Below are 13,052 nucleotides of genomic sequence, written 5' to 3' on the forward strand. Positions count from 1 at the left end.
GGCCAAACACCCTGCAGTGGCCCGGCGAACATTCGCCATGGACACATCAGGGCTCTGTCATGGCTCAGCCTGCAATTCTAGGTGGCTGCACCTGTTTTAACTTTTGCTGTTGGATTATTAGAAAGTGAGAAGCTATTGGCCCTTTACAATTGATTTGTTAACATTTACAACTGCAGATGGTTTGTTACCATTTATTAATAACACCTACAGACACTTTCCACAACCTGAAAACCCCAAAGTTGTTCTTATTAATGGTTTATAACTGTTCTTCAAAGAATTAGTAATGCATTTTTAACCATTTTAAAAGCCATTAGTTACATCATGGAAATAACATTTTTTTTTTTATATAAATGATGAATTCTCAGAAAGTGGTTTGTGGTGTAATATAGTGTATTATAATGTGTGGATATGTTCATCAAATATACAATTAATTGTTAAAGTTCATGAAAATAAGTTGCTAGTGATTCATACATTAGGTTTCAATATTGTACTTTTTGCAGTCATATTTGTAGTGACAAATTCAAATTTTCAATGTTCAAAATGGGGTACAGAAAAATGGGACAGTTTGTAAAAACTTGGGGGTTTCTGTAGTTTGTTTTATCTGAATGTTCCTGTCATAAATTTTTGTTGACTTTAGTTTGCATTACGATCAATGTTTTAGAGATTAAAATATGAGCTATCAAATGCTGAAGACATTAATACATTATCTTAAATTCAACTTGAGCTTTCACATGCCAAGTTTAGGTAAATGTCATTTTTATGAACTGATACAATGTGTGCTAAATGCAATTACATGCCTTCTGCATATTAAAGTACAATATGCATCTTAATTATGCCTTAATGGAGACATCAAAGTAAAACTGTGGATAAATACTGAGGAAATTTGGAATAGAGAGCAGACGAGGAGACAAGTCTCCCCTTTAAATATGTGACTATTCTCTACTGGAGTGGATCACCTACCCTGAGGCTGATATCTGGAGCTGAGAGGGCTCTGAGGGTAGCATCTCCTCCTCTGTCCTTCTCTGGGATGGCCTCTGCCCGAAAACATCCCTGCCCTCCAGAGGGGGAGAGGGGGACTGGGAGGGGTAACTGGCTGCAGTGGAGGCATAGGACATGTGGGCGTGGTAACTGGGGCTGGGTTGCCTGCCGCATTGGCTCTGAGTGGGAGAGGCGGTCAGGGAGGACCTCCGGGAGAAACTGACAGTGGCCGAGGGCTGCAGGGTGATCTCAGGCATCTCCAGAGACCTAGAGGTGCGGAGGATGCTGGGGCGCGGAGGGGGTCGCACTAAAATATCTGGGGAACCCGGCTGGGTGCTAAGGGGGCTTTGGGAGAGTGGAGAGAGGCGGGAGGGCTGGAGTACTAGCGGGGGTAGGCTGGGGTCTGCCCGGCGCCCCGCCCTCGGACTGAGCCAGGACTGAGGGCTACTACTGGGGGCTGTGCTTGGGCTCCCTGCACGGGCTGCCGGGTCAGGGTAAGGCAACACTGGTACACCCACTCCGTGGGCCGTGTGTCTGAGCTGGCCGAGACTCTGGGCCTGTTGCATAGCTAAACGCCTAACCGGAGGCCCCAGGGGCCTGTCTCTGCCTGGGGGAGCCACAGGGACCTCCAGCTGCAGGAGTCCAGGGCTTGTTGGATCCTTTAGGTGAGGGAGGTGCAGGCGACTGGGAGGGATAGAGTGAGGAGGGTATGGGGGTGGGTCAGGGAGGTCCTGGGGATGATGTGAGGGATGGTGAGGTGGGTATATGAACCGTGGACCCTCTAGACCCAGGAAGGGTAACTCATGAGGCTGCCAGCTTTCAGGTGAGAGAGGAGGAGGGCTGTGTGTGTGAGACAGAGAATGGCCAGAGGCAGTGTACTGATGGAGCTCCATCTCTCCACTCTCCTCTGGGATGGAGGGGTAGCCAAAGGGCCCCTCAGCGCCTGGGGGCGAGGATAGAGCGGAGCTACGCGGGCTGATGTCAGGCATGTAGAATGGTGGCGGAATCCCTGATTCACCGCGGCTGCCTAGATACCCATAGAATGGGCCCTGGGGAAAGCCCCTGTAGCGGGAGGCCGGGGCCTGCCCTGAGGCGTGAAGTGCACTGCCCTCTGCGAAGCTCATACCTTCCATGGCCCTGTGTAGGCGGGGGCTGTAGGTGGGGGGCTGCGTTGACTCCAGGCTGGAGGACGTTGGGGAGAGCTGGGGCCGCAGCGTGGGCATGATGGGCGGCAGAGGCCCGGGGTCAAAATCATTCTCCTCATCAGACTGCCGGAACTCAGGGTACATGTCAGACTCCTCTGCGAAGGGGAAGCCCTGGATGCGGCGGGGCGGTGGGCTCTCCATGACGAAGCGGCCATCAGGACCGCGGCTTATCAGCTCAATAGGCGTGGTGACCTCTGCCTCATACTTGGACACACTGTATTTCTTGCTGGCTATGGCACGCTTGGTTTTCTTGTAGAAGGAGAGCTCTTTGTCTCTCTCTCTCTGAGGGCTGGGCAGCTTCCTGACATACAGGCCTGGACCGTGGGAACCCTCAGAAGAAAGAGAGCGGGGCCGAGATGGAGGGGAGCTCTCTGGACTTATCTTCCCCGATGATAGCCTGATAAAAAATGCAGACACAAGGCACTGGCTTAATTCAACACACATCAGATAAAACCCAAAGCTAAAGTGCATAAAGTATTTCAAAACAAAAGAAAACTCTCGGATGCCGCAAATGAAAAGGAATGAATGTGATTTCACTCTTAAACTAAACAGATGACACAATACAAAGCAAAAGCACTCTATCAAGGCAGCCATAATGAACTGCGTTATGATAATGACCACTTTATGGCGGCGGCGACGGCATCCTGATAGGACAGACGCTAATGAGCCAAGCCAGAATGACAGGATGAGAGGAGGACCAACGACGCAACCATGACAACCGTATCACAGATCTATTGATTCTACATCTTCTTGAGCAGACGTGAGACCAATTTCCATATGCTGCACCAAATGGTGATGTGAGGAAAGCAGATGACATCTAACCAGGCCTCATTTGCCCACACCAGGAGCAGCATAGTCAACACTTACTGGGTCACTGAATGCATCAGGTAGACATACATTATAAAGAGTGCATATACACAGTACTGGACTGTACATGCAGCTGAGCTAATGCAATTTAATCCCTGTGTGGTGCGTGAAGGTCTGTGCATGCAAAGAGGCCAGCGGTAGGCTTCACTACAACAAATAGTCATTGTCAGTTGATAATTTCTATGCAATGCATTATCCATGCAGCCAAGCCAGTGTAGTGCAGCACACTCTGTATTTTGGTGCAGGCAGGCACTCACAGGGGGCTGGCGGGCGGGGGCAAGAAACTGCTCCTGGCAGGCTCGTCCCAACAGGGCTCTACCCCTGGCAAGGGGGTGAGAGGAGGCCTGCGATGGGAGACAAACGACATGGGCCTGGTTCATCTTTGACTATGCCACTTGCAGGAAGGACTAAGTGTGAACTCCCTGATCTGCCCGGTCCATTTCTTAGAAATAAACAAAGGTATCTGATACTGTCGATTTACCTAAAGTCTCAGGCAAACAAACATTTACTCTGGAATGGGATTTACACAGATTAATTTCACAAATGAGCTTCTTTTGAAATGCAGTCATACATGTACAAGATTTACAGACAGACAGACAAATACACACATGTAGCGAATACTGTACATTAAATGTGCGGCTAAACAAAAAACTGGCATTATTAAACACTTGGAATCATGCAGAAAGCAGACAGCGTTTGAGGTTAAAGAATACAGATGGATCAAAAATCTATACACATACTGCAGCTTGGGCACTCTGGGTAATGTGCTTAAAATGCTGACTTGGCTGCTTTGAACTCTCCTTAATCTGCCCGTGATCCGCTAGAGGCTGCTACTGTACATGTTCTTCCACACCCTTCAAGTAGCCCGAACATATAATGTGCTTATTTGTTATCATCCACCTGGGTTTCCACTATTTCCGCTATTTATTGTTAAAATGTGAGCCTCGTGACAGAATGCACGGGAAGACAAACTTTGTAACAGGTGCATTAGAGGATGCACAGTAGTAGCCACCTTTGGCAGACTGTGGGGGCTCTGGCGTTGACTTTACTTACGGTGACTCAATGCTTTTCCTGAAGTGTGTCACCGACAACGGAGGATCTGAGAGGACAAAAACATTTTAAATTTAGCATTTTCTCTGATGAACAGAATGAGTAGAAGTCAGACACATGGATGGATTATGAGACAGAGGGTCCCGGGGTCATGTAGAGGGCTACCTATCTTACATAGGAGCAAGACACCCACAATGAAATGACACAAAACAGCTACACGAGTGTGTCGTTTTTTTCAGACAGAGGGCAGCTTTTCAATGTTTGTCTCTCTGTGGTAATTTTGCATCTGTTTGTGGCCATTTTGCATCTCTTCATAGTTATTCTGTGTCTCTTTGTGCTTGTTTTGCATATCTTTGTGGTAGTTTTGGATCTCACTGCAGTAATTTTGCATCTCCTTGTAGCTGTTTGGTGTCCACTTGTTGTCATTTTATTAACGTTGGCCCAGGGCCCTGTGTGTCCAGTAGGCCCATTCCATGGTAATAATCCATCCTTGGTCAGACGTACTGTATTTATGCGTGTAAATTAAACAGAGGGAGACAGACCTGGTTTACGCTTGAGTTTGCGACGGTGTTGCTTATTGACAAAGCAAGCCGCTAGAGTGCTGAACAGTACTGCTGCTGCCAGAAAACAGATAGTTGCCACAACACCCGCCACCACAGGCCGTGCCAGCCCCTCATCAGGCAACTCCGCAGGTGGGAAGGGGTCTGATGGGGCAGACAAGTTGGTAAAATGGCATGGTTAGACACCCAGAAAATCTCAAATCTATCCCTCACAAGGGCCAAGCATTTCTGTGTGCAGTTTGTAAAGCTTGTTCGTAAAGAAACGGACCTGTGCTTGACACTCCCACTACGTTGCTGCTCTCGCTGATCAGGTCATCCATGACAGCCATCACTCGAAACTCATACCAGGACTCCTGTCAGAGAGACACACCAAACACACTCTTCTTATCGGCGTCTCATACACTGATTTTTATGTATAAAATATAGATCATGGCTACTGCACTATACTGCATGACCAAAAAGCAGTTTGTGACAGCGGTTTGAAAATTAGTCTCTATATGGTAATGATATATGATAATTCTTGTTACTGTAGTTTGCATCAAAGCAACAGAATTATGATTTGGATCTGTCTTGTTTGCATTCTGTTAATTAAATCAATCAACAGCCCCTGTGCCACACCTCCCACAGCCTCTATATCAAAATGTGTATTGTAACTGACCTGAATGAGGTCTCTGGCTATGAGCTCAGTCTCAGTGGACGGGATCAAGTCATCCAGAACCTCCCACCTCTCCCCGAGGCGGAACTCCATGATATATCGGTCGATAGGTGAGGAGTGGTTGGCTGGAGGGAGCCATGTGAGGAGGACACCGTGCTGCGTGCGATTAGCTGTGAGGCACCGTGGTGGAGTAAGAAGCACCAGTGGTTCTGGGGTACCCAGAGGAGAGCCTGTGGACCAGAAATGTTGCACATAAAAGTTAACATGGAGGAAACTAATTCAGCCATGACCCAGATAACAAAAAAGAAAAGAGATGATCCTTTGCAGCAAAGTACTCTGAAAACCAAACGTGGCTAACAGGAATGAGAAGCATTAAACATTGAGTGCAGCTGAGGGTGATGATAGTGTCGTTCATTTTGCAGGCATTTGGTCATAAACCAAATTACTGAACAAAGTAACATTTTGACCAGAATATGTCAAATGTCAACATGGTGGGGATAGAGGAGAAGTCATGGGATCTCCAAAGTCTGTGGGATTCATCTTCTGGGTACCATGAATGTCTGTAGAAAAAGTGGTGGGCCGACTGACTGACGGACCAAAATTGCCGTCCCTAGAGCCACACATGGCTAAAACCTGACTCGACTCAACGGGTTTCACAAACACTGAGTGTGACAAAAATATCTGGTAGCTCATTTGTATCATATAAATGGTGCGTTGAGCCACTCGGCTTGAAATATGTTGTCTGTCTGTTGTATGTCTTGAGAGAGTAGAGTGGTTTGGCTCCCTGAATGTGCAACCTCATGAGCACCTCATCTGACCTCAGACCTTTTTCACTGAAGTGTCTCAATATACAAGGCTAACATAGCTTAACGGGTGGTGAACTTTTCCTTTTGAAAGCTTCGAGACCTGACACACGTTATTACCCACAAAAACCCTTAGATGAAAATAGATATACTTCTCATACAGAAGGTATGCACTCAGGAGTACATTTATCTGTTGTACAATGTACAGGAAACATAACAGTATAAACCAAACCCCTTATTGTCCACTGCCATTCATCTGTTGGCTGCTATCCAAGTGTGTGAACTAGTTCAGAACTGTGCAAGCCTCATTTAGCCTTTGTGGAATGAAGCTAAGCTGTCCAACACATTGTTTGAAGGCAACGTGCAGCAGAATCTGGGTTTACGCTACTACAACAAAGCCAGTATTGTGAGGAAGTTAGTGTCATCAAGTCTCTGAGATTACCCTCTCTTGAAGCTCCAGTTCTAAGGTTTCACTGCCTCCTTAATTAAAAAAAAATGAATACAGTCTTTATTTTCGAGTTCTTAACAATGCCAGAGTCAGACTACATGGATTTTTTGATGTATAGCTGATCAAATCTCACTGCACACACACAGAGGACTCTGGGTGTGTCTCGATCTGTGCATGCCTTTACTCAAAACCTTCACTTCTTTGTCCTTTCACTGGTGTTGTGGAAAATCCAGCCATGCACTTTTTCCCGCTTCATGCTTTTTTTTTGCTGAGACATTGATTTTAAATACCATACACCTTTAATTCAGTTTCTGTTCAGGCGGCAGCGGCATACAAAGACTGTATTGGTAGCGTGCCCTTGAAGCATGAGCTGGATTAAAACACACAAGAGTCTAAAAGATGCAAACAAATATAAAAAAAACAGCAGCTAAAACTCAGCGCAGCTAAACTCACTGACTAACCACTCAGTAATACAGTTTTCGCACAGTAAACACAGGTAGAACTAATAATGTTGATAATGACTTTGGTGGTGTGCATGCAGGCTCACACCTAAATGGAACAGTGCCACCATCAATGACATTACTTACACCTGTTCTGACAATTAAAAATATTTGCAATGAGAATTATCTGTGGCTCAGCTCTGTGCATGTGCTGGGGGCACTGTTTTTTTTTTAAACTTAAAGCATATTTTAATGGTTTCCTGTCTCACTTTTTGCACCCAGAACCACCTCCTTTTCTTAAGAAGCCTGAAAATCTCAGGTACATACATTAAATGGCAGATAAAATCGTGTTTGCTTAGTCATATTGTAGCATAATTAAAGTGATTTGATGGCTTTGATGTTTAAGACTTGGGGTTTTTTTCTATTAAATCCTGACAGGAGAGCACAAATGGGCTTAACAAGGAAGGAGGCTGAACGTCCTTGATTTATGAACAGTTTTAATCAGCAACAGTGCATTAAGGAGGTGGATGGATTTAAAACAGCGTGTTGTACATGTAAAATTTGATGCTAAAAAGTGCAAATCTGCTCCAAATGTACTGCTTTCTTTGATGAGGATGATAAAGTGAAAAATCATTTTGCATACATTCAAAGTAAAATAAATTCAAAGTTTGTTTTTAGGCACTTTAAACCTACTTTTTCTTCCTCTGCATGTATGAAAAATCATTTTAGTTACGTTTAAATTGTGCTTTTCATAACAATGGCAGCATAACAAAAAGTAAGAAAAAAAGGAAAATGCGTGTGTAACCTTCTACAATATTTTCACGCGCTAAAATCATGTTTACTATCCTTGATAGAGATTAGAACTAATTTGCATTTTTACTTCAAGGAGGTCTGTGCTTTACTTACTGCCTTGTTTTTACTTTTTAACTGTACTTAACTAAAATGCAAATTAAATTATTCTTTTTTTCTTTTTCAGAAAACCAGAGGATGTGGAAGTCTGCCCTGAATAGTGTCTGCAGGTATCCCCTTCAGGCCCGATCTGGTGCCAACAGCCTCCACCAACAAGGTAGGACAGACTGGATGTGGGCTGAGAGGTAAAACAGAGGGCAAAAAAAAAAAGCTTGCCGCTCCACTCGTTAAGCTTATTTCTCTGGGCGCACAGTAATAATTGAAGGTGACTGAGGTGAAAAAAATTGTTTTTGAAATTTGCAAACTTGGCTAATAAAGCTGCTTCTCAATCTGATTCTGAGCATATCAACAATTTTATTAACTAAGATCTCCTCACATCTGGCTCAAAGGTTATGCACGGTGGGAAATTATGTCTGATAATAGGGTGTCTTTCTATATTTTATTATCTTAGCTTGTATTAAAGTAGTTTATGTGTTTTAATTATTAAGGGCAGATGCAGACTTGTGTTTGCTCTGCTGAGAGGCTGTGCGGTGATGTTGATATTTTGATGTATTTATATTTCATGTGTTTTGTGTGTTTTTAATGAGTTCTAAGAGTGCGGTAAGGCCGGGCATCGTCCATGTAGACACTCAGTGCCATGGCAATACTGGTGATTTTTGTTTTTTTTTAATGAAATTGTCCAATAAAATCAATGAAATCAATGTGGAATTTGGCAGCTGGACTGTCAGAGAACAACATTTAAAGACATTTTAGTAAGATAATCAGCTGGAATAATACAAGGGAGAGGGGAGAAGAATAGGATTGTCAAGTGAAGGGGACATGCACCCCCATCACCAGTGGAAATTATGCCCTTGAATACATTAATTTAAACATCACTAGAGGGCAGTATCTTCAACGCCTTGTCTGATAATATTCAAAAAATAATAAATTTTAGTGCATCTCATTGCGTTGATTCTGAAATCAAGAGGTAGGAAACATGGAGGGAAAAACCTTTGATTAAGTACCCACCTGCAGTGGTAACTGTCACAACTTCGCTGAATGGGCCCGTGCCCAGTTTGTTTTGTGCCAACACACTGAACTGGTATTCTGTCCCAGGCTCCAGCCCTGGCACCACCAACCAGGTCTGAGCACCAGAAACTGGCATTGAATGCCAGTCGTGAGGACCAAAGTCTGTTCTCTTTGACCTAGGAACAGAAATGAGACAGAATGAGGCAAAATTATACATTATTTTAAGGTAAATGATGTAGGCTGAAATGTGACTGAATAATGTAATCAGTCACCAGACAGTGTTGTTCAGTGGGTAGGTGTTAACTGAAGGATCAGTTTAAGGCTGCAGTTGTTTTAATATTACATCTGTACGACGTTTTCATTCAAACACTCACGACTGTGACACATTAGTATGAATGTAAACCAACATTTTTGCACATTTTGGGTCATGACCCTCTGTCAGTTATCTCTGCAGCCATATACATTACAAGTAACTGGTAATTTGCTGTGTTTCCATCCACTTGGTTACAATGTGAAACATATCAAGCGTATCATTATCTCTTACAAATATAATTACAGGGCTTTGACACACAAATTTATGGTTATAACTCCATGTGAAACATTATTCCACATCAGAACGCTGGGGCGATACATTCAGAGGTATCCAAAGTCTCATTTTTCAACAACAAATGTGTATCAAGTGGTACTCAGACAGATGACTTACTAAAACGCTGTCTATTCTGGGCAGCATCAGGTTCATATACATCATGCATGTTGCTGAGTGAGATGTTGCAGCAGTGACATTCCCTTTCTTTCCCAATACACATCATGAATTATGCACATGCGCATCTACTAAATACCCCGAGAAATACGCTGTCAAAACAATTCTGCTGTGAGCTTCTGGTTGTACTTCATATTTTATCATCATTAATGAAGAGGGCAGGAGACAAAAAAATCATGTTTCTACTGTATGTCAAACCAGACCCATAACCGCCAGGTGGTATTTCCACATCTGCAGACTGCTGCCATCGATTTGACTTTAAGTAAGAGCACTTACACTGGACCGTACCACACAGAGAACGTCTGTTCGAAGCCGCCATCATAGCCTGGTTCCCAGGACACATTAGCAGAGGTTGTTGAGGGCAATACATGGATATTGCCAGGAGCGTGTGGGCTGGTGCCTGAGTGGTTTATGAAGACAGAGATAAACACAGGGAATGAATTTAAAGAGCACAAGTACTGTTTTACTTATCAGATATATCACTACTTACAGTTATCGTTTAATATTACTTGCATTGTTGAAAGATAATGGGTATAATAGAAAACAGATATCACATGCATATCTGGTCATTATAAGTCAATGTCTGCACCACAAATAATGTACCACATGTCAAATGAGAAGCATTTTGTTGGTCTCGTATGCCTGCCTGCTCTCCGTGTACGATGTGATGGTGGCTGAGGTGATGACTAGTGTAAGGTCACGTTCAAGAGCACCAATGCTGTCTGCAGCTCCGCTCATCCCACACACGTAACAGCTGTGCCATGTGGCCCGAAGCCAGTTACTTCTCACTGGGATAAAAGAGAGACCTGAGCGTCCGGTCTGAGGAGCACAGCTGTCTCCGCCGCCCTGTGACACCTGTCAGCTGAGGGCTGGTCACACCGAGGCAGGCTGAGCGCCACCAGCTGTGTGACAGTAGAAGGTCTCCATAGGCACTGGGGCGATGGGCTACTGGGTCAGACCTGGTGACTTTCTCACATTTCAAAACCCAGACTTTTAGGAGTAGTTCAACATCCTAAAAAATTCTCTTTCTTGTCTAGGTTGGATGGAAAGAGTCATACCACTCTCATATCTGCACGCTGAATATGAGGCTATAGCCAGTTTAGCTTAGTAAAAAGTTAGCATAAAGTAGCTCAGTATCTGTGTGGATTACATAAATTGGATAAAACATGTTAAGTAGTTAAATTTAAAGGGGCTCATGGGCTGACACTTCTTTTAACCTTTGGGCAGAGCCAGGCTAGCTATTTTTCCCTGTTTCCAGTCTTCACGCTAAGCTAAGCTAAGCTAACTGGCTGCAGGCTGTAGCCTAGCTTCATATTTAGTGAAACAATGCATTAGTGGTATCGATCTTCTCATGTAACATGTGCATTTTTCAAAATTTCCTCAAACTGACACACCCACACACTTCACAAATCCTTCAATAGGACATTGTTGCAGTTTTAATGAATACTTAAATCACCACTATTATATTTTCTCTGTGAGAGAAAAAAAAAAAAAGATCTTAATTTTGCAATGATGAATCTGAGGCACACTGTATATTGTAAATTTCCCGTCGTGGGACTAATAAAGGAATATCTTATCTTATCTTAATAAATCTTTGTAGCCTACAGGGGTCGCATATTTAATACCCAACAGATTGATTTTTGGAGGAGTATTTCTTTAAAAGCCGGGACTAGAATCTGATAAGACACAAATTTAATAAATGTTTCCTCAGGGATGATGCCAGTGTGTGTACAATAAGTGAAAAGAATGGCTGACAGCACAAGCCATCCCTCAAAAACAAGACTTGTGTGCCTCGCACATGTGTATTTTACATCATTCACACCGTTAGGCATAATGAACATATTGATAAGGCTGTTCACCCTTGACTCTTGCCAGTTCAGTGGGGCTGTTTTACAATTTTGCGCAAGGCATTTATTTAGTCAAAATGGCTGCTATTACCGCTGTACACTGTCACAACTTAAGCAAGCAAAGGGCATAATCAGTGCTACAATATCAAACTGGATTAGAGAACACTACAGTTATAAAGACTACTTAAAGGCCCAGTGATTAGCTACTAAAATACGAACCCTACAATTTGCATTGCAGGTATTATAGCAGACATTTTAAAATGTTCAGTTGAGGGCTTGTTCTACCACAACGTTTATGCACAGATAGTTTTCTGAGTGAATAAGGCAAAAAGCCCTAACGAGGAAATCTGAACCATCATAGCCCTGTTTAAACTCCATAACTCTGCTTGCCTTTGTCGACACTTCAGTCAATTTAGGAGTAAAAAGATGTCCTCTGTGTGTCAACTCAACAGACAAAGGCTGCAGTTAAAGTGTTTTAGCAGAGGGGTGGATACCACGCCATACTTACAGGTTCAGGCTTTAAATTAAGCTATTACAGATAAGATCTAATGAAATTTTAATGATGCTCAAGGGGAAATTGGGTAGAGACAAGGTGTTTGAGAGATGATGTTCTTCTTCATGCAAATCACTCAAACCACGTATAAAAGTAGGATCACAAAGAACTCAAAATAACTATGAAAGGTCAGTTTGTTGAGGAAATTGAGAAAGCCCTGGTGAGTTGAGAGCACTGTGCAGATTGTTTGTACCGATGACTAGGATACGCGTGCTGGCAGTGATGCTTGTGACCACATTGGTGGCTACACACTCCCATTCTCCGTGGTCTTCCTTGCTGAGGGACAGAAACTGTAAGCTGCCACTGGGTAGGATGTTGTGCTTACTCTTGCTTGGCTTCCCCACCTTCAATGGACACGGAAATTGCAGTAACATGATTTAGAAGTGGTGAGCAAACAAATATTTCAGCACATGACAAGTAAAAACAAGTATAGAAGATGATGTATAGCTTGATGGTGTGCGGTGTCTGCGGCACCTTTCTCCAGGTGATGCTTGGTATATCAGGGTCTCCAGAAGCAGCACAGGGGATAACTAGCTCTCTCCCAGCCTCCTGACGGTACTCCCCCCCAGGCCTCACATTAAAGTAAGGGGGATCCTGGATAGACACACAAACACCAGATCGTCATGCAGACTTCTGGGTTGATCAGTGCATGCTAAAACACGCAGAAACTGAACAGCAGACAGAACCAAGCATGTACCTTTAGCACCAAAGTGGCAGGGGGGGACATGCCCATGGTACCCAGGGCGTTGTAAGGCACACAGGTGTAGGTGCCCAGGGAGTCTTCTGTGGCCTCCGCCACCCGGATACTTCCATCTGGCATCAGGCTCCAACCGGGGTACTACAAGACAATGGGGCCATCTGAAATGCTTGATTTCTTGTTTTTTTTTTTCCTGAAGACTCATAGTTCCATCTACAACAAATGATTTTCAACTGCGCAGAAAACAAACGTCCCCAAATTCCAGATGAATG

At 43.9% G+C, this 13,052-nt stretch overlaps 1 protein-coding gene across 1 annotated transcript in view; it reads right to left on the reverse strand.

The window, feature by feature from the left end:
• Window positions 1-13,052, reverse strand: part of igsf9ba (immunoglobulin superfamily, member 9Ba) — a 63,447-nt gene that overhangs the window by 3,519 nt on the left and 46,876 nt on the right. The window contains exons 9-19 of the mRNA XM_070829692.1: window positions 12,781-12,921; window positions 12,558-12,677; window positions 12,277-12,427; window positions 9,960-10,083; window positions 8,924-9,099; window positions 5,319-5,545; window positions 4,929-5,013; window positions 4,643-4,804; window positions 4,104-4,149; window positions 3,308-3,394; window positions 961-2,580 (exon numbers count right to left, since the gene is read on the reverse strand). Of these exons, the coding sequence (XP_070685793.1) occupies window positions 961-2,580; window positions 3,308-3,394; window positions 4,104-4,149; window positions 4,643-4,804; window positions 4,929-5,013; window positions 5,319-5,545; window positions 8,924-9,099; window positions 9,960-10,083; window positions 12,277-12,427; window positions 12,558-12,677; window positions 12,781-12,921 (2,939 nt within the window). The remainder of the gene's footprint in view (window positions 1-960; window positions 2,581-3,307; window positions 3,395-4,103; window positions 4,150-4,642; window positions 4,805-4,928; window positions 5,014-5,318; window positions 5,546-8,923; window positions 9,100-9,959; window positions 10,084-12,276; window positions 12,428-12,557; window positions 12,678-12,780; window positions 12,922-13,052) is intronic.

The sequence above is a fragment of the Pempheris klunzingeri genome, chromosome 4, assembly GCF_042242105.1.
Source record: "Pempheris klunzingeri isolate RE-2024b chromosome 4, fPemKlu1.hap1, whole genome shotgun sequence".
In the NCBI taxonomy this organism is placed as follows: domain Eukaryota; kingdom Metazoa; phylum Chordata; class Actinopteri; order Acropomatiformes; family Pempheridae; genus Pempheris; species Pempheris klunzingeri.